The sequence below is a fragment of the Hemitrygon akajei genome, chromosome 3 (genome assembly GCF_048418815.1).
Source record: "Hemitrygon akajei chromosome 3, sHemAka1.3, whole genome shotgun sequence".
NCBI lineage: Eukaryota > Metazoa > Chordata > Chondrichthyes > Myliobatiformes > Dasyatidae > Hemitrygon > Hemitrygon akajei.
In genome coordinates, this window is record NC_133126.1 from 192,879,659 (window position 1) to 192,900,856 (window position 21,198).

The 21,198-nt window shown below is 49.2% G+C and overlaps 1 protein-coding gene across 1 annotated transcript; it reads right to left on the reverse strand.

The window, feature by feature from the left end:
• Positions 1-275: 275 nt before the first annotated feature.
• On the reverse strand, positions 276-12,565 carry LOC140724607 (extracellular calcium-sensing receptor-like). The gene is made up of 7 exons (XM_073039031.1): positions 12,462-12,565; positions 6,314-6,605; positions 3,481-4,080; positions 3,238-3,441; positions 2,618-2,845; positions 1,269-1,392; positions 276-1,180 (listed from the first exon to the last, which is right to left on the reverse strand). Exons 2-7 carry the CDS (start codon positions 6,569-6,571, stop codon positions 276-278), a joined length of 2,319 nt encoding a protein of 772 aa, XP_072895132.1. The 5' UTR covers positions 6,572-6,605; positions 12,462-12,565.
• Positions 12,566-21,198: the final 8,633 nt, after the last annotated feature.

The window sequence follows — 21,198 nt, forward strand, 5'->3', positions numbered from 1 at the left end:
TATGTAAACGAAGTAGCCTTTATCAAAAAAAAAACCTGGCTCCACAGCCTCCTAATCTACACCTTTATGATATTCCACGTTATTGTTTACCTGTACTGCCGTTCTTTTTTTCTAGAGCTTTTACACTTTATTCTGCAGGCTGCTGTTTTACCTTTATTTCCCTTAATGATTTTATTAGTGTTAATAGCTTGCAAGACAAGCTTTTCACTTAATGTCTGTACATATGACGATAATAAACTAATGAAATAAAATAAACAAATGCTACTTTATGCTTTTTACGATGTCACTTTCTCCATCAAATGTTTCTTCGTATTTCTCTCCGGCTTTAACAATATGATGTAACATTTAGGTGCAAAGATGCAGAAAAGTAAGCCGAAACTGGAAGCCAAAATTGCAAACACTTCCACTGCCACAGTGAATTTCCCGGGAGAACTGACGTAAGCTGGAATGAAAGATATCCAAACAGCGCAGAAAATTAACATGCTGAATGTGATATATTTCGCCTCGTTGAAATTGTCCGGCAAATTTCGTGCCAAAAAGGCAACGGCAAAGCAAACCAATGAGAGGCAGCCAATGTAACCCAGGACGCAGTAAAATGCTTCTTCTGAGCCCACGTTGCACTCCAAAAGGATCACTTCGTTCGAGTAGGCCATGTTTTTGACAGGGAAGGGTGGGGATTTGATCAGCCAGACGGTACATATTAAGCACTGTAGCAGGGTAAGAAGAAACACAGTGAAGCGTTGTTGTAGGGGACCAAACAACTTTGCCACATTATTACTGGGTAGCTTCGCCTTAAAGGCCATCACCACAACAATAGTCTTGCCCAAAACACAGGAGACACAGAGGACAAAACTAACACCAAACATGGTGTGGCGTAGCATACAGGACCATGGCTTCGGCTCGCCAATGAATGTGATTGAACAGAGGAAGCAAAGGCTCAGTGCGAGGAGAAGAAGGAAGCTGAGCTCCGAATTGTTGGCCTTCACGATCGGAGTGTCTTTGTGAAGCACGAAAATACCCCCAATCGTGGCAGTGATGCAACTTCCGATCAGCGCCAGTGTGGTGAGAACGATCCCCATCACCTCGGCAAATGAGAGAAAGTCAAACTGCTTCTCTATGCATTGGTCTTGCCGATCGTTGGGCCAGGAATCGTTGGGGCACCTCATGCACTCAATTGAATCTAGAAAGAGGAAAGGGAAAATTTATTTAATAAACGGACTGCAGACACCTGCGAACATTTGAACAATAAGGATATTACCTCTCCATACCTGTGGCGTTACTGATCGTCCCTTGCGCGCACGGAATGCAATCGAAGCAACAAATAGGCTGTCCCTTGCGAGCTGCTTTTCTTGTTCCGGGGGAACAGCTGTTGGAACAAACTGCCCGGGGGACCTCGTGGCAAATAATGATAATGTGTTAATGTCTACTTTTTCAAAGAAATATTACTAGTGCGGAAGTGGCAAGACAGGTCATGGAGTTAAGATGAGTGTGAAAAGATTTAAAATATATTTTACGGCCAACTTCTTCACACAGAGATTGTTGGTATATGGAATAAGCTTCCAGAGGAACTGGTTGAAAAGCGGGGAATAATAACATTTAAAAGGTACTTGGATATGTATTTGGAGGGGAATAAATCTTTTGTGCTATATGCTGGCGGATATGACAAGTTTAGATGGTCCGGTATGTCGGTAGGAAGATCTGAGCTGAAGGACATATTACTGTGTCGTGTGGCTCCAAGAAGTTCTGAATTTCTCTACCTTGGCTGATATAACGTACCCATTGATATCTAGAGAAATAAATGACGAACTTGTCGAGAACAATTCCACTACTTATTCAGGGAAAGTATAAACTCATGTCACTCTTCTCAATAATATATTTTTAGAATTTTCGCACAATTTTTGTGTTATATATGAGGCTAACAATATTTATGACTGAACTTCAGATATTCGTTATGATACAACACTCCAGTTGCTAATGGACATTTAATTGTTCGAATGTATAATAGGGTGATAATATTCACTCTATGCCCAGCTGCCGATCGTAATTCAATTCTGCCTTAAGTCGGAACGGACGCAAAATTTCCTGACAGAGGAACGACACCGTCGCACTCTTGCACTGAATAGCAGGGGAAAAAACACGTACGTTCAATTTCAAACGACATTTTGAAAAGTGGAGACTGTGTGTGTGTGTGTGTGTGTGTGTGTGTGTGTGTGTGTGTGTGTGTGTGTGTGTGTGTGTGTGTGTGTGTGTGTGTGTGTGTGTGTGTGTGTGTGTGTGTGTGTGTGTGTGTGTGTGTCAGAGAGAGAGAGGGAGAGATTCAGTCATTCAGTCAGGCGGACAGACAGAAAAAGAGGTAAATAGATACGCCCTTACGCCCTTCGAAGGAAGGACAATGTATTGGTCCGTTGGAGTTGAATTCAGATCTATGCTGGAATCTTGTTATTACGCAGTGATGCCCATGAATTCAGCTGTTTTTAACCCGGGCACGCGAGATGTCCTGATATTTACAAACGTAATTACATCATGAAACCGAACCGTGTTGCTACGTTACTAAAAAAAAGGTACTTAAGTTTCAACATTATTTTGTTAAAGCTGCAAATAGGTATTCGCATATTACCTGTCTGCGTCTACCGGCCCACACTATCGATCCTTCATTTATTATGACCTGCTCAGTTGAAGGTGCGGATCCGTCATAGTGTCCAATTATCAAGACAGCGGCATTCCCCCCGTTATTCACCTGCCGGTTCACAATATCGTACGTAGTCGCCGAGTCCCCGTTTTCGTCGAAATTTACTCTTTCCCCGACCTTAGTTGTGAAATTGAGTGTTTGCATGTAGTGCAAAACCTACCAGAGGAAGACACAGGCGGTAGAACATGGCATCGGTCACCTAAGATTTTGCAAGTACAAAGAATGTTAATTGGTAACACGATATGTTGCGGTTGCTGGAAATCCAGAACAGCACACAACCAACACTGGAGGATCTCAGCAGGTCAGGCAGCGCCCATGGAAATGTACAAACAATTGGTATTTCCGGCCATGTGCTTTCAACAAGATTGGAAAGGAAAGGGGACGATGCCAGAATGAGAAGGTGGGTGTGTGTGGGTGTGTGTGGGGTGGGGAAATTGATCAAGATGTTGGCAGATTAAGCCAGCTGGAAAGAGGAATTGGGGATGAAGTCAGAAGCTGCGAAAAATTTAATTGGACTGTGTTCAAATTACTTGGTCAATTTTACGTACCTGCCACGGCTGAAAATTTGAAATGCTTGCGCAAGACAGGTTGGCAAATGGACCTTCGCCACTTTTACAGGAGAACATGTTGTGCAGTGCATGGGCTATGGCATAAGTAGCTTCATAAACTTTGTTCGTCACCCTCAGCTGAGAAGTGTCCGTGTAGGTGTTGGACACGGTGTTTAGGCTCTCTGTTCCTGTACATTGACGAAGCTGAGCGGTGGCCGTTGTAATACTTGTGTTTTTATATACAGGTATTCTTTTTAGGCTACAGCCAAAGGTCTTCTCCCAAAATTCTTCCACTAAAATATTACCGGGATAGGCAGACGGATGGAGACCTGTTAAGAAGCCTTTAAATCCCGGGATATTCACGTTACGTATGGCGACCCCGATTGCCCCAGTGACGAATCTTTCGGTCTCCTCTGGAGGCAGAAACGAAGTGGTGATCCAAGCCTCACTGCCCACCCATTGGATGTCAGTAATATTTTGTCGAACAATTTCCCTCAATAAAATGGTCATATCGCCGTGAGCGAGGAAAGCCACCACGACTTTTGTGGACGCTGTCCGAATAACGCGGATAACACGAAGTAACCTTTCTCTCGAATACGTCCTGTGGAAAGACTCGGAGAAGGCAATGCAAACCCCAAGCTGCTGAACCGTCTCAGTGAAGGCCTGCATCCCAAAGTTGCCGTAATCGTTGTCGCTATTCACCGTTCCAATCCAAGTCCATCCAAACCGCTTGACAAGTTGGGCCAACGCTTTGGCCTGGAAGTAATCGCTCGGGATCGTACGAAAGAAGGAGGGGAATTCCCGCCGGTTGCTTAGACAAGCACATGTGGAGAAATAGCTAACCTGGTCAGAAACCACAATGGAAACAGAAAAAAGAAACAGTAAAATCAATTCGATGGCGGGAGGCAAAGACTAATATCTACAGACACGGTGGTACAAATGGCTTATTCCATACCGATATAGATTCATAGGGTATTTCAGCACGGATGCAGATCTTCTGATCCAACTATATCTCCACTAACCTGGTCCCATTAGTCTGTTTTAGCCCAAATATCTCTAAACATTTTCAATGTATGAAAATGTCAAAATGGCTGTTCTAAATACTGTAATTATACCACGCTCACCCACTTTCTGTGGTAACTTGTTCCAGATACCCGTGCCCTCTTCCCTCCGCGTGAAAAGGCTTCCCCTCAGGTTCCCTTTAAAACTTTTCCTTCTCATCTTCAACCGATTCCCCCAGTTCCTTATTCTCCCACCCAGGAAAATCACCCTGTTCATGCAGAGAATGAATGAATAGTCTAAGTTCAGACAAACAGAGGAGACCATCCGAAGAAACGTTTCGGATCAATGACCAATCACTACTTTTGCTTGATCACTGTCAACATTTTCTATTTTAATTTCAGATTTCCACAGAGTGGTCAGGTTGAATGGAGTTTTCAGCTTACTTTTCTGTAAGGGAGCCAGAAATGAAATTAAGCATAATAGAGAGTTGCAAAAGAGGGCTCTGTAACTAAGTGGAATATTACATCTTTCACTTGTTTATGCAATACATACCTCCGTATCACGGCAACCTTAAAGTATGCCATGTCCAATTGAAATACAATCCTTGCTGTAAATGGAGGCACAAGCTCACATAGACAGTAATTATATCACGCCGGATTCTTACAGTGATACAGGATGATCGATAATAATTGCCCTGCATTCCGATCGCTTTTCCTTGTGTAACAGTTCACGGTACACAAAGAACATACTGTATGTTTTTCCTTCTTGTAAAAACTCAATAATTTATGGTAAATTAGATTTTTCTGAGGATACGTGTATTTGACGCGTGCATGCTGTCTGCATGTAAGGTTTTCTTTTAACCTATTCATATATGTACTTGGGCATGATGTTCAGAAATAGGTTTGGAGGCTCAAACAAGAATTTAGATGGTCAAGCAACACCTAGAAAATGCTGGTGGAACGCAGCAGGCCAGGTGGTATCTATAAGAAGAAGCACTGTCGACATTTCGGGCCGAGACCCTTCGTCTAGTCCTGATGAAGGGTCTCGGCCCGAAACTACGACAGTGCTTCTTCCTATAGATGCTGCCTGGCCTGCTGTGTTCCACCAGCATTTTGTGTGTGTTGCTTGAATTTCCAGCATCTGCAGATTTCCTCGTGTGAGATTTAGATGCTCGAATGTTTCTGATAGTTTTATTTTAAGTTACTGTTGTCCAACTAATTGATCAATACATAGGGCATTTACTATATCTAGCCCGCAAGCACATTGATATGCCAAATATGGCAGCGATCTGGCATACTAGTTAATGCAGATACAAGAGACAACACACGCTGGAATCCCGAGCAACAAGCAAGATGCTGGGGGAAGACAATGGGCTATTCAGCATCTATGGAGGGAAGTGGACAGATGACGTTTTGGACTCGACAACCTACATCTGAACCGACAAAGTCGCTCCTTCGAAACTGTCATTTGTCCTGTTCAGCGGACATGAAGAATCTTCACCCGAAACGTTGGCTGTTCATTTCCTTTCACGGAAGCCTGATCCGCTGAGCTTCAACACCAGCTCGTTTCCGAGACTAGTTATTGATGCTGCTGACCCCTGGCCACTGTTCGACCCCAAGCTCTTTTGCTATTAGTGTGGAGTTTGAACTTTCTCTCTGTGGTTTCACTGCTTTCTCCTGCGTGCCAGTGAAGTATATATATTCGTGAAGTGAGTCGTAAATGGACAGGTGAGAGAACAGAAAGATTGCAGGAAGGGTGGAAAATGAGGTGCTACGAGTGGAGATTGAGTGATTTGTTGAATGTGGTCAGGCAGAGCATAATATGCAGAACGGCCTCTTGCAGTGTGGGATTAAGTATTATATGGTTAACAAACAATGGCTGAACAGTAAATAAACTAATGAACAGCTCAACAGTAAATAAACTTCAATGGAAATCATGAAAAAACTATTTTACCATATAGTTCTAGCACATAGAAATAAGAGCACCAGATTTTCGCTGTTTTACGGCCTGTAGATCAACTATGATAGCTAGAGAAGAGGATAATAACATCCTAGCAGTTATAGACAGGTCTTACCATAGGAACTTTGAAAGGACTTATTGATGCTGCAACTGCCAGGGACTGCGAAGATCCTGCATCAGCCACGATGGCAGGTACCAGTGAACGCGGGGGACAGGATCGCTGTGGGAATGTGGGGTCCTGTCCGTTGATCATTTCGAAAGCAGCTTTCACTGAAAAGTGAGGCTGATTGCATGAATCATAAATCCTGTAGCCCAGTGTAATATTGGGAAGCAGAACGGGACTCCGGTTTATCTCTTCAATCGCAAATATCATCGCCTGTGTGAAACGGAATTGACGGAGTACAACACTGTAGGACAGAAATACGCAGGAGACAGAGAATTGGTAAATTGGTTTATGATTGTCACGTACAATGAAAACATTTCCTTTGCATGCTATCCATATAGATCATTTAATTACAACAATAGTTCCATATAGCACAAGGGCGCGCAGAATAAGGCGTCAGTGTCACAGACTAAGTTCAAAGAAGATAGGCAATAATGCGCAAGGCCATAACACGGTACCTTGAGGTCAAGAGCCCATTTTATCATAATGAGGACCTGTTCAATAGTCTTATAATAATGGTATAGAGAGGTGTCCTATACCTGGTGTTACAAAGTTTCAGACTTTTGTATCTTCATCTTGTTGGGTGGATGGCGAGAGAGGAGAAGAGAGTACAACCGGGGCGTGTGGGGTCTTATTACTGGCAGATTTGCACTAATGCATACAGATTGTTTACCTGGGGTGTTCTTTCATTTCAAACAAAGGCACCCGTCTGATGTATAATTTAGGCAGTTTATTGAGGTAAAAGTTTGGTGAACATCCGATAACAGCAACTAAACAGCATACCGTGCAATTCCACGCGTGGAGTGCCATTGAGACTGAAAGTTTGATCACTTGGCTGCATTCTACTCCCTGAATATAGGCAGAGATTGAAGACTGCAGGACCAGTAGTGAGGACCAAAAAGATGTGGACAAGGGAAGCACACTAGCGTCTACAGGACTGCTTTGAATCAGTATACTGGAGTGTATTCAGGGATGCATCTTCGAATCTGGATGAGTATACTGCAGTTGTTACCGACTACATTAAAATCTGTGTGGATGAGTGTGTGCCTACAGAGACTTACTGTACCTTCCCAAACCAAAAGCCGTGGATGAACCAGGAGGTACATCGTCTGCTGAAGGCTAGATTTGTGACATTCAAGTCTGGCGATCCAGACGTGTGAAACCAGGTATGATCAACGGAGGGCTATTTCAACGGCGAAGAGACAAGTTCGACGAGGCCGGAGACGACATCGGATGCTCGACAACTCTGGCAGGGCTTGCAAGACATTACAGTACTTCCTACAAAGCGAAACCCAATAGCATGAACGGCAGCGATGCTTCACTACCAGATGAACTCAATGCCTTCCATGCCCACTTTCAAGGGAGAGTATAACTACAGTTGTGAAGCTCCCTGCAGCACCTGATGATTCCGTGATCTCTGTCTCAGTAGCCGATGTTAAGCTGTCTTTGAAGAGCGTGAACCATCGCAAAATGGGAAGTCTCGATGGATTACCAGGTAGGGCTCTGAAAACCTGTGCCAACCAACTGACGGGAGTATTCAAGGACATTTTCAACCTCTCTCTGATATGGGCAGAATTTCATACTTGCTTTAAAAAGGCAACAACTATACCAGTGCCTAAGAAGAATAACGTGAGCTGCTTAATGACTATTGCCCGGTAGCACTCACATCTACAGTGATGAAATGCTTTGAGAGTTTGGTCATAACTAGACTGAACTCCTGCCTCAGCGAGGACATCGACCCGTTGCAATGTGCCTATCGCCACAATAGGTCAATGGCTGATGCAATCTCGATGGCTCGCCACATGGCTTTAGACCACCTGGACAACACAAACACCTATGTCAAGGGTACTGTTCATCGACTATAGCTCAGCATTTCAAACCATCATTACCACAATCCTGATTGGGAAGTTGCAGACGCTGGGCTTCTATACCTTCCTCTGCAATTGAATCCTCGACTTCCTAACCCGAAGACAGCAATATGTGCAGATTAGTGATAACATCCCTTCGTCACTGACGATCAACACTGGTGCACTTCAGGGATGTGTGCTTAGCCCACTGCTCTACTCTCTATCTACCCATGACTGTGTGGCGAGGCATTCCTCAAGTACCATCTATAAATTTGCTGATGAATCAACCATTGTTGGTAGAATCTCAGATGGTGACGAGATGGCGTACAGGAATGAGATATGCCAACTAGTGAAGTGGAGCTGTAGCAACCACCTGGCACTCAACACAGTAAAACGAAAGAGCTGATTGTGGACTCTCGGAAGGGTAAGACAAAGGAACACATAGGGCGATCCTCATAGAGGGATCAGAAGTGGAGAAAGTGATCAGTTTCAAGTTCCAGGGTGTCAAGATCTCTGAGGATCTAACCTGGCCCCAGCATATTGATACATTTATAAACAAGACAAGACAGCGGCTTTATTTTGAAGAGATTTGGTATGTCAACAAATACAGTCAAAAATTTCCATCAAAGTACCATGGACAGTATTCTGACAGGCTGCATCACTGTCTGGTATGGGAGAAGGGGGCTACTGCACAGAGCAGAATGAATCTGCAGAGGGTTGTACATTTAGTCAGTACCATCTTGGGTACTAGCGTACAAAGTATCCATGACATCTTCAAGGAGTGGTGTCTCAGAAAGGCAGCGTCCATTATTAAGGACCTCCAGCACCCAGGGCATGCCCTTCTCTCACCGCTACCATCAAACAGGAGGTACAGAAGCCTGACGGCACATACTCAGCGATTCAGGAACAGCTTCTTCCCTTCTACTATCCATGGACATTGAATCCTTGGAAACAACCTCACTTTTTTTCATATATAGTATTTGTTTTTGCACGATTTTTAACCTATTTAATATGCGAATACTGGATTAAGTATACTAAATAAGATATATTTATTATTATTATTTTACTTTTTCTTCTTCTATATTATGTATTGCATCGAAGTACTGCTACTAAATTAACAAATCTCACGGCACTTGCCGATGATAATAAACCTGATTCTGATTCAAAAACACATTCATTATTTGTTGAAATAGAAAGAGTTAGCATTTCAGGTCAAAGACCCTCAGCAGGAATTTAAAAAAAAAGAAAATAACTTTGTTCTAATTTAACAGTTTGTAACATTTTCTGTTTTTAATCTTATTCCTAGCTTTTTTGATAGGTGTGTTTGGTTTCGGAAGATAAAGGTACTTTGATTTGCGTAGCCAAGCTGTCCAAAAAAGAATTTTGGTCTGGAGCAGAAGATAAACCGCTGGAGCATCTGTGGAGGGAAATAACAGTTGACTGTTCCCGTTGTAGTCGCGGTGTTTCTGTGAGACTGTTATTATACAAAAACAGCTGGATCGAAAATGTATTTACGTATCTAAATTTATGCAAGGTAAACGTTAACACCGTTACGAGAATGAACAGTATACTGACCAACCCGGAGCTAGGCATGACAACCCACCTCAGAGTACTGAAATGTTATGTTTATCCAGTTATGTTATATGGCGCAGAACGTTGGACAATATATAGTAACATGAGGAAATGAATTGAAGCAGCAGAGATGTAGTTTTTGAGGAGGATGCAAAGAATATCATGGACGAAACGAATATCTAACGAGGTTGTCATGAACAGAGCAAGCAGAAAAAGAGAAATAATGTATGAGATCATGAAAAGGCAACGTAACTTCATTGGAAATGCGATTAGGAAAGAGGAGTTAGAATGCAGTGTATTATGGGAAAGATTGAAGGGAAGAAAGCAAGAGAAAGGCAAAGACAAATGATTATGCAGACAGCAGGCAGAGAAATGGAAATTAATACAGTGCCAATGAATTAACCCACTTGACCTGAAACAGAAGTGTGTGGGCCATGGCAGTCAAAGCTCAAAATGGCCATGGGACCTGATGATGATGAAACTTTAACATCAAAATGATTAAATTTTCTGGAATTTTTATCAGTCCTGCCTGGTATTAGGACAGCTGCCATGGGTGCTTCAACACAGTGCTTCGTTTCTAAGTCTCTAAAACAGCAAACATTGTGAACACTAGTTAAAAGCCTTTGACATTTAGTGGTGGTGACCTCAAACTCTTTATAGGCACGCCGGCTTCAAAACAGAGACTAACTCTTTGAACTCTCAGCCTGAAAAGTGGGCTGTTTAGTTCCCCTCAATTATGTTGCCAGACCGACTGTATTCCTCAAGTGTTGCGTGTGTTTTGCTCACAAATCATTGCTATTTTTAATTAAGAACGTAAATCGCTAAACAGAAATGTAATTTCGTGCTTTCGTAGAATGTCTCAAATTTCTTAGATAACAGTGTTTGCGGATTAGGCTTCAACAATGATTACAGGTAATTTGCACTCACGTCGGTCATAAAGAAGGCTTTTGAGAGCCTCGTCATGTCATTTCTCAGACACATAACTTAATATTTTCTATGTCTGCTGCAGTTGGTTTGCAGAGCCAACAGATTCTGCCAATAACGCAGTTAACATTGGCCTAACTACATACTGCAGCACCTCGACGCCCCTGCGAATATTCTCTTTGTTGATTTCAGTTCAGTCTTCAAAAACATAGTCCCTTAGCTTCCCCAAACTTACCGTACCGGGTGCCATCTACAGGTGGGTCATAATCTTCCTGTCTGACAGGAGGCACTATGGGAGATTAGGCAAACAAATCTCCACATCACACTCTCTGCACTGGTGTGTCACAGTAGTGCGTTGAGTTCCCTTTCTCTCCTAATTTGTCTACATAACAGTTACAGTGTCTTGAATGATCCATCTGATAACTGAACAAAGTTTGCGGATGACAGCACCGTTCTTGGACATTACCAGACATGACAAATCCAAATTATCACTAGGAAATAAACATGCTAATGTCCTGTTGCAATCACGACAACTTGAAGCTGAATGCCATCAAAACCGCGGAGATCGACTTCAAATAAAATGTTTCTCCTCTGCAGCCACTCGTCATCCAACAACTGTACGGTCACCACCGTCTGTACATTCAGGTTCCTGTATATCATTATTTTGCTGGACTTCAAGTGGGTCCTTCATTAACAAAAAGCTCGGCAGAACATATACGTCTTGTGGCAGTTGGTAAAATTCCATCTTCACCAGAACATTCTGGTGCAGTGATACTCTGGCACCACAGAGAACACCCGCCCATCAGCCCTTCACTGTCTAGTTTAGTGCAGCATCCTCACCCTGTATATGATAACTACAGTGAACTGTCAGTTCACCAGAAACGGTCTCTGGCTGCAGTCTATCATCAGTACAGAACGTGTATAGTCCAGGACAAAGAAGCAAGCAGGGAAGCTCAAAGCGGACACTACTTACCTTGCACTCTGCCCTTTCCAAAATCCCCCTTCTGCAAAGCACTACAGGGCTATTGCAACATCAAAACTTTACGCCAGCTAAAACATTTCTTTCCACAAGATCAACCATTCTAGTTATCCCTCCGATCCCTCTTTATCTATTGCCCTGTCGCTGCACTGTAAACACCTGCCACAGCTGTGTAGAATACGGTTTACTTTGTAAACATAGGCTGGTGTTTATGTATTTGTACACATTTTATTCCATGCCCATACTTTAAACTTTAATTTAATTTTATATAATTCTTTTTTCTTTATAATAGTTTAATCTTGTTTCTTTTTTTTTGCTATGTGTTGCTGACCAACTCACCAAACAATTCCTAGTACATCTACATTCCCAACGCAACAAACACATCTATTGCCAGTACTATATATACACTGGTGGGATCTATGGAATAATGTATAGCTTAGTAAGTGTGTTGAATCTATGAAAAATGTTCTATGCTCATATTCATGCTGATATCTGGCAGATTATTTTAGAGATGGCGAGCAAATGGAATAAAGACGGAAAGTAAATTTAATTCTATCACACCCACAATTACATCTCTCCTTTCTCCAACTAATAAACCGAGTAACAAAACCAGGAACCGCTGGAAACTTTTAGCAGGTCAGGCTGATCTGTGGACAGAGAATCAAGGTTACAGTTTCAGGACCATGATCCTTCATCAGGAAGTGAAAAGAGAGATAATCAAACTAGTTTTAAATTACAGAGAAAGTGATAAACCTTTCACTTGCCTCACTGAACTGACCTTTCACATTTCACAGCTTCCGGTCTGGTTTGAAATGAGGGTTCTGATTTATCTGTACGGGAGTGCAGATCGAAAATTCCGCCGATGTCGATGTCTCCTTCCTTCGACAAACTGAACAAATCAAACATTTCTCTGCGTTTACATATCGGGCTGCCGGTTGACACTGTAACATGCAACAGTAACCCACAAATCACCATACAGCACATATTTGCTTTGGTTCTGACTCTTTCAGACAAAGGACCACGCAGTTTTATATTGGAGGTCATGCTTGAGCGAACAATGTTGCTTTCTCCGATGGAAGCTCAGGAGGGAATAAGTTGGTATTTTCATCTAATAAAAAAAAGACAAAGAAACAGAATTAGCCATGTCATACTCTACGAAGCTCGCAAATAGTAGAACACGAATACGCCTGAGTTGATATTTATAGAAAAGGAAAATAACCGAATCAGTTATAGCCAATAGCTTGTAGTTACTGCGACCATACTCACTCTAATGTTTGCATTACTTACCCCTTTCCCATGGGTAACATGCTCCACCTTCACTACTTCATGATTTCCTGTTAGAGGCACCTTATATACAGACATTATATATCCATGCACTCAATCTATGTATAAGCTATGCTGTGTATTTATATTCATTGAATTTGTTTTTGTTATTGTCTTCTTGATCTTATGCAACATTGGATCCGGAGTAACGATTGTTTCATACTCCTTTACACTTGGACACTGGAAATAACAAACAATCTTGAATCTGTAATTAAATATGGAAAAGCACAGTACTTTGTTAAAGAGAGCAAATCAGTTACTTAGCCTGTCGAAACGACAGACATTCCCATAATAACCTCTGTTCTTCTGAAATGCACAATATACCACTCTAACTGAGATACAATGTCTGAAACAATTTATTATGTACATTCTGTGGAATTATATACTGCCTCAAAATGATAGATAAGATATAGGTTTCCCTTAAACCATACGTCCATCAGACATAGGTGCAGAATTCGCCCGTTCAGCTCTGAGAGTCTAAACTGCTATACCAACATGGCAGATATAATATTCCTCTCAAACCCGCTTTTTTTTGCCTTCTCCCCGCAACCCTTGACGCTCTTATTAATCAAGAACCTATCAACCTTCACCTTAAATATTCTAAATGGCTTGCCCTCCACAGGCATCTGCAGCAATAATTTCTACAGTTTCAACTTGCCCCGGGTTAAAGAGAATTTGCCTCATCTGTTCTAAAGGGACGTCGTATTCTGAGACTGTATTTCTGGTCCTAGATTCCCCTCACTATAGGAAACATCCTGTCTCTGTCAACTTCACAGTGGCCTTAAAATATTCCATACGTTTCCATGAGAACCATCCTCCCTCCTCTTAATTATAGCGAGTATAGGCATAGAGTCATTTCGTACATTGAAATGTTTTTTTTTTTAATACAGGGAATAATCTTGTGAATATCCTGTCGACCTCACCATTGCCAGCAAATACCTTCTTAGATAAGTAGCCCAAAATTGCTCACAATACTCCGTGTGATCTGACTAATAACTTATAAACACTCAGTATTACAATCTTTATTTCGTACTCTGATCCACTCGAAAATAAGACTTTGCCTTGCTTATCATCGACTCATCATGCAATTTAATCCTTAGGGATTCCCGTGCGAAGAATCCCAACAGTTTTTGCAACTCTGATTTTTGAATTTGCTCCTGATTAGAAAAAAAAACTTGCACCTTTATTTCTTGTATAAAGTGGAATGTTAAATACTTACTGCCCTACACTATGTCATCTGCCGCACCTTTGCTAATTCATTTAATCTGTCTAAGTCAATCAGCAGACCTCCTGCCTCCTCAAAAGTACAACACCTCTACCTAAAATTGGTTTCGTCCATAAACTTGGCCAAAATGTCACAATTATGTCATCCAAATTGTTGACATATAATCTGGACACAAGCGGTCCCAAACCAAACCCTGTGGAACACCACTAATCATCGGCAGCCAATTGAAAAAAAAAAAACCCTTTCTAACCTCTGTTTGCCTCCTATTGTCAGGTAATCTTCAATCCATGGTAATATCTTTCCTATAATACTACGGACTCTTATAGTGTCTTTAAAAAGTACAGGACAGAAACAGGCCGCTAGGGCAATCTAGTCCATGGCAGATCCATTTAAACGGCCTACTCCCATCGGTCTGCACTGACTCTATGGATCTCCATACCTCCACTATCCACGTGCCCATTCAATCTTCTTTTAAACGTTGACATCTAGCTCCTATGGACCAATTGTGCTGGTAGCTCATTCCACACTCTCAGGACTTTGTGAGTGAAAACGTTTCCCCTCGTGTTCCCATTAAACGTTTCATTTTTCACCCTTATCCCATGACCTCTCCTTGTAGTCCTAACCAATCTCAGTGGAAAACCATCTGCTTCTATTTACCCTCTCTACACCCCTCATGACTGTGCATACCTCTATAAAATCCCCTGTTAATCTAAGAAATACAGTCCTGACTATTCAGTCTTTCCTCCAGATCCTCCAGACCTGGCATCATTCTTATAATTTTTTTCCTGTACACTTTCAAGTTTGTTTCCGTCTTTCATGCAACCAAATTGCACAGAATACTCCAAGTTAGGCCTCACCAACCTCTTATACAACTTCAACATAACATCCTATTACCTGTACTCAATATATTGATTTATGAAGGCCAATGTGCCAAAGCATTTTTTACAACCCTATCTACACAGGAATTATGGACTTGTATTCCCAGATCCATTTGTTCTGCCACACTCCCCAATGCCCTACCGTTCATTCTGCAAGACCTACCCTGGTCGTTCCTACCGAAGATCTTCGCCTTTGTCTGCATTACGTTCCATCTGCCATTTTTTTTGGTCCGGTTTTCCAGCAGATGCAGAGCCCTCTGCAAGCCATTGTGGCCTACCTCGCTCTCCACTATACTCTCAATCTTGCTGTCTTCCACACATGTTCTAATCAAGTTAACCGCATTATCATACAGTTCATTGATACAGATGACAAAAAACAACAGAACCAGTACCGATACCTGCAGCACACCACGAGTCTCAGACCCCAGTCATAGAGACAACCATCTGCAGCCTCTCCCTGGCTTCTCCAATAAATCCAGTTTACTACCACTTGTTGAGTGTCAAGCGTCTGAACCTTCTTGAGGAACTTCCCATGCGGGACCTTGTCAATGCATTGCTAAAGTCCACGTAGATAACATCCACGGCCTTTCCTTTATCCAATTCCCTGGTAACTTCCGCGAAAAACTCCATAAGATTGGTTAGACATGATCTTACACGCACGAAGCCATGCTGTCTATCTTTAAATATTGCATTGCTCTCTAAATACTTATATCTGGTCCCTTACACCAGCTTACAACTATTTTGCCAAAGTTGAAGTCGGACTCACAGGCCTATAATTTCCTGGTTTATGTATAGAGCCTTTTGAAACAGCGGAATAATATTGTCTAACCTTCAATCCTCTTGTACCCCTTCTGTTGCTAAGGATGATTTAAATATCTCTGCAAGAGTGTTAGTGCCCTGACAATTTATGTACGCCTCCAGTAGGGTCTGAGGACATACCTTGTCAGTTCCTGGCGATTTATCCACCATGATTTGCAGCAGAATCGCAAACACATCCTCTGTAATCTGTACAAGGTTAATGGAGTTGATATCACTTTGCCTCATCTCTATAGAATCTCTGTCCGTCTCCTCAATAATACAAATGCAAAACAAAGGTCTGGTCCATTTGTTTTGGCTCCACGCATGATTACCATTCTGGTTCTCCAAAAGACCAATTTTGTCCCTTGCAATCCCTTTGTTCTTAACACAGGTGTAGAATCCCTTACAATTCTCCTTCAACTTGTCCGCTGGCGCGGCTTCATTTCTTCCGTTAGCCCTCCTGATGTATTTCTTAGTGTGCTATTGTATATATTACAATCAATATTCCCCACATTGTCATAGCTGGGGAGTCTTGGGAGTGGACCCAAAAGCAAGACACAGACACTGAACTACCAGGAACGGGACTAGGCATGAGAAGGAAGCAAGGTAAGGGAGGAAGAAAGGATGCATGACGTGACAAAGGCCCAGGACGAGACAGGGATACCGGGCCAGGGCTAGGACTTGACGAGGATAGCGGAACCAGGACATGGAACTGTGAACTAGGAGCCTGGGCTTGGACTCTGAGCCAGAGACTAGACAAGGACCCAGAACCTGGGTCTTGACTCGGGAACTCCAGAACTCGGCGAGGAGAAGACGTGGTTACAGGATGAGGGGAGGCACAGGACTGGACGTGAGACTCCTGGATAGGACAAGGGAACTCCAGCACAGGACACGGGAATCCCAGCACTGGGCTGGGCAAGACACATCGACAAGTCAAGAACACAGAGCCTCGGTCGAGGAAAAGACAGGAACATGGAACACCGAGCCGGGACCCCTCCTCGGATACAGGACATAGGGCCAGGACTCATTAAACAGAACGCTGAACATGACGAGACAGTTCCCAACGCTAGGTAACGGCAAAACTGCCGGACCTATCTAGTGAAGGCGTGGACACGGACAGGGGCATTTTCCAACACTAGGTAGCGGTAAAACGGCCGGACCTACTTAGCTAAAGCGTGGACACGGACAGACAGTTCCAAACAGGGCGAGGCTCCAGCCACAGGTAGGGCTCCAGGTCGAGGCGAGGCGAGGCAGGGCAGGGCAGGGCAGGGCTCCAGGTCGAGGCGAGGCGAGGCGAGGCAGGGCAGGGCTCCAGGTCGAGGCGAGGCGAGGAGAGGCAGGGCAGGGCAGGGCTCCAGGTCGGGTCGAGGCGAGGCGAGGCAGGGCAGGGCAGGGCTCCAGGTCGGGTCGAGGCGAGGCGAGGCGAGGCAGGGCAGGGCAGGGCTCCAGGTCGGGTCGAGGCGAGGCGAGGCAGGGCAGGGCAGGGCTCCAGGTCGGGTCGAGGCGAGGCGAGGCAGGGCAGGGCAGGGCAGGGCAGGGCTCCAGGTCGGGTCGAGGCGAGGCGAGGCAGGGCAGGGCAGGGCAGGGCAGGGCTCCAGGTCGGGTCGAGGCGAGGCGAGGCAGGGCAGGGCAGGGCAGGGCTCCAGGTCGGGTCGAGGCGAGGCGAGGCAGGGCAGGGCAGGGCAGGGCTCCAGGTCGGGTCGAGGCGAGGCGAGGCAGGGCAGGGCGAGGCAGGGCAGGGCAGGGCAGGGCTCCAGGTCGGGTCGAGGCGAGGCGAGGCGAGGCAGGGCAGGGCAGGGCAGGGCTCCAGGTCGGGTCGAGGCGAGGCGAGGCAGGGCAGGGCTCCAGGTCGGGTCGAGGCGAGGCGAGGCAGGGCAGGGCTCCAGGTCGGGTCGAGGCGAGGCGAGGCAGGGCAGGGCAGGGCAGGGCTCCAGGTCGGGTCGAGGCGAGGCAGGGCAGGGCAGGGCAGGGCAGGGCAGGGCAGGGCTCCAGGTCGGGTCGAGGCGAGGCGAGGCGAGGCAGGGCAGGGCAGGGCTCCAGGTCGGGTCGAGGCGAGGCGAGGCGAGGCAGGGCAGGGCAGGGCTCCAGGTCGTGTCGAGGCGAGGCGAGGCAGGGCAGGGCAGGGCAGGGCTCCAGGTCGGGTCGAGGTGAGGCGAGGCGAGGCAGGGCAGGGCAGGGCAGGGCAGGGCAGGGCTCCAGGTCGGGTCGAGGCGAGGCGAGGCGAGGCAGGGCAGGGCAGGGCAGGGCAGGGCAGGGCTCCAGGTCGGGTCGAGGCGAGGCGAGGCGAGGCAGGGCAGGGCAGGGCAGGGCTCCAGGTCGGGTCGAGGCGAGGCGAGGCGAGGCGGGGCAGGGCAGGGCAGGGCAGGGCAGGGCTCCAGGTCGGGTCGAGGCGAGGCGAGGCGAGGCGAGGCAGGGCAGGGCAGGGCAGGGCAGGGCTCCAGGTCGGGTCGAGGCGAGGCGAGGCGAGGCAGGGCAGGGCAGGGCAGGGCAGGGCTCCAGGTCGGGTCGAGACGAGGCAGGGCAGGGCAGGGCAGGGCATGGCAGGGCAGGGCTCCAGGTCGGGTCGAGGCGAGGCGAGGCGAGGCAGGGCAGGGCAGGGCAGGGCTCCAGGTCGGGTCGAGGCGAGGCGAGGCGAGGCAGGGCAGGGCAGGGCTCCAGGTCGGGTCGAGGCGAGGCGAGGCAGGGCAGGGCAGGGCTCCAGGTCGGGTCGAGGCGAGGCGAGGCGAGGCAGGGCAGGGCAGGGCAGGGCTCCAGGTCGGGTCGAGGCGAGGCGAGGCGAGGCAGGGCAGGGCAGGGCTCCAGGTCGGGTCGAGGCGAGGCGAGGCAGGGCAGGGCAGGGCAGGGCAGGGCTCCAGGTCGGGTCGAGGCGAGGCGAGGCGAGGCAGGGCAGGGCAGGGCAGGGCACCAGGTCGGGTCGAGGCGAGGCGAGGCGAGGCAGGGCAGGGCAGGGCTCCAGGTCGGGTCGAGGCGAGGCGAGGCGAGGCAGGGCAGGGCAGGGCAGGGCAGGGCTCCAGGTCGGGTCGAGGCGAGGCGAGGCAGGGCAGGGCAGGGCAGGGCTCCAGGTCGGGTCGAGGCGAGGCGAGGCGAGGCAGGGCAGGGCAGGGCAGGGCAGTGCAGGGCTCCAGGTCGGGTCGAGGCGAGGCGAGGCAGGGCAGGGCAGGGCAGGGCAGGGCTCCAGGTCGGGTCGAGGCGAGGCAGGGCAGGGCAGGGCAGGGCAGGGCTCCGGGTCGAGGCGAGGCAGGGCAGGGCAGGGCTCCAGGTCGGGTCGAGGCGAGGCGAGGCGAGGCGAGGCAGGGCAGGGCAGGGCAGGGCAGGGCTCCTGGTCGGGTCGAGGCGAGGCGAGGCAGGGCAGGGCAGGGCAGGGCAGGGCTCCAGGTCGGGTCGAGGCGAGGCGAGGCGAGGCAGGGCAGGGCAGGGCAGGGCAGGGCTCCAGGTCGGGTCGAGGCGAGGCGAGGCGAGGCAGGGCAGGGCAGGGCAGGGCAGGGCAGGGCTCCAGGTCGAGGCGAGGCGAGGCGAGGCGAGGCGAGGCGAGGCAGGGCAGGGCAGGGCAGGGCTCCAGGTCGGGTCGAGGCGTGGCAGGGCAGGGCTCCAGGTCGGGTCGAGGCGAGGCGAGGCGAGGCAGGGCAGGGCAGGGCTCCAGGTCGGGTCGAGGCGAGGCGAGGCAGGGCAGGGCAGGGCAGGGCTCCAGGTCGGGTCGAGGCGAGGCGAGGCGAGGCGAGGCGAGGCAGGGCAGGGCAGGGCAGGGCAGGGCTCCAGGTCGGGTCGAGGCGAGGCGAGGCGAGGCAGGGCAGGGCAGGGCAGGGCTCCAGGTCGGGTCGAGGCGAGGCGAGGCGAGGCAGGGCAGGGCAGGGCTCCAGGTCGGGTCGAGGCGAGGCGAGGCGAGGCAGGGCAGGGCTCCAGGTCGGGTCGAGGCGAGGCGAGGCGCGGCAGGGCAGGGCAGGGCAGGGCTCCAGGTCGGGTCGAGGCGAGGCGAGGCGAGGCAGGGCAGGGCAGGGCAGGGCTCCAGGTCGGGTTGAGGCGAGGCAGGGCAGGGCAGGGCAGGGCAGGGCAGGGCTCCAGGTCGGGTCGAGGCGAGGCGAGGCGAGGCGAGGCAGGGCAGGGCAGGGCTGGGCTCCAGGTCGGGTCGAGGCGAGGCGAGGCGAGGCAGGGCAGGGCAGGGCAGGGCAGGGCTCCAGGTCGGGTCGAGGCGAGGCGAGGCGAGGCGAGGCGAGGCAGGGCAGGGCTCCAGGTCGGGTCGAGGCGAGGCGAGGCGCGGCAGTGCAGGGCAGGGCAGGGCTCCAGGTCGGGTCGAGGCGAGGCGAGGCGAGGCGAGGCAGGGCAGGGCAGGGCAGGGCTCCAGGTCGGGTCGAGGCGAGGCAGGGCAGGGCAGGGCAGGGCAGGGCTCCAGGTCGGGTCGAGGCGAGGCGAGGCGAGGCGGGGCAGGGCAGGGCAGGGCAGGGCTCCAGGTCGGCTCGAGGCGAGGCGAGGCGAGGCAGGGCAAGGCAGGGCAGGGCTCCAGGTCGGGTCGAGGCGAGGCGAGGCGAGGCAGGGCTCCAGGTCGGGTCGAGGCGAGGCGAGGCGAGGCTGGGCTCCAGGTCGGGTCGAGGCGAGGCGAGGCGAGGCTGGGCTCCAGGTCGGGTCGAGGCGAGGCAGGGCAGGGCTCCAGGTCGGGTCGAGGCGAGGCGAGGCAGGGCTCCAGGTCGGGTCGAGGCGAGGCGAGGCGAGGCAGGGCTCCAGGTCGGGTCGAGGCGAGGCAGGGCAGGGCTCCAGGTCGGGTCGAGGCGAGGCGAGGCAGGGCTCCAGGTCGGGTCGAGGCGAGGCAGGGCAGGGCTCCAGGTCGGGTCGAGGCGAGGCAGGGCAGGGCTCCAGGTCGGGTCGAGGCGAGGCGAGGCGAGGCAGGGCAAGGCAGGGCAGGGCTCCAGGTCGGGTCGAGGCGAGGCGAGGCGAGGCAGGGCAAGGCAGGGCAGGGCTCCAGGTCGGGTCGAGGCGAGGCGAGGCGAGGCAGGGCAGGGCTCCAGGTCGGGTCGAGGCGAGGCGAGGCAGGGCAGGGCTCCAGGTCGGGTCGAGGCGAGGCGAGGCAGGGCAGGGCTCCAGGTCGGGTCGAGGCGAGGCGAGGCAGGGCAGGGCTCCAGGTCGGGTCGAGGCGAGGCGAGGCAGGGCAGGGCTCCAGGTCGGGTCGAGGCGAGGCGAGGCAGGGCAGGGCTCCAGGTCGGGTCGAGGCGAGGCGAGGCAGGGCAGGGCTCCAGGTCGGGTCGAGGCGAGGCGAGGCAGGGCAGGGCTCCAGGTCGGGTCGAGGCGAGGCGAGGCAGGGC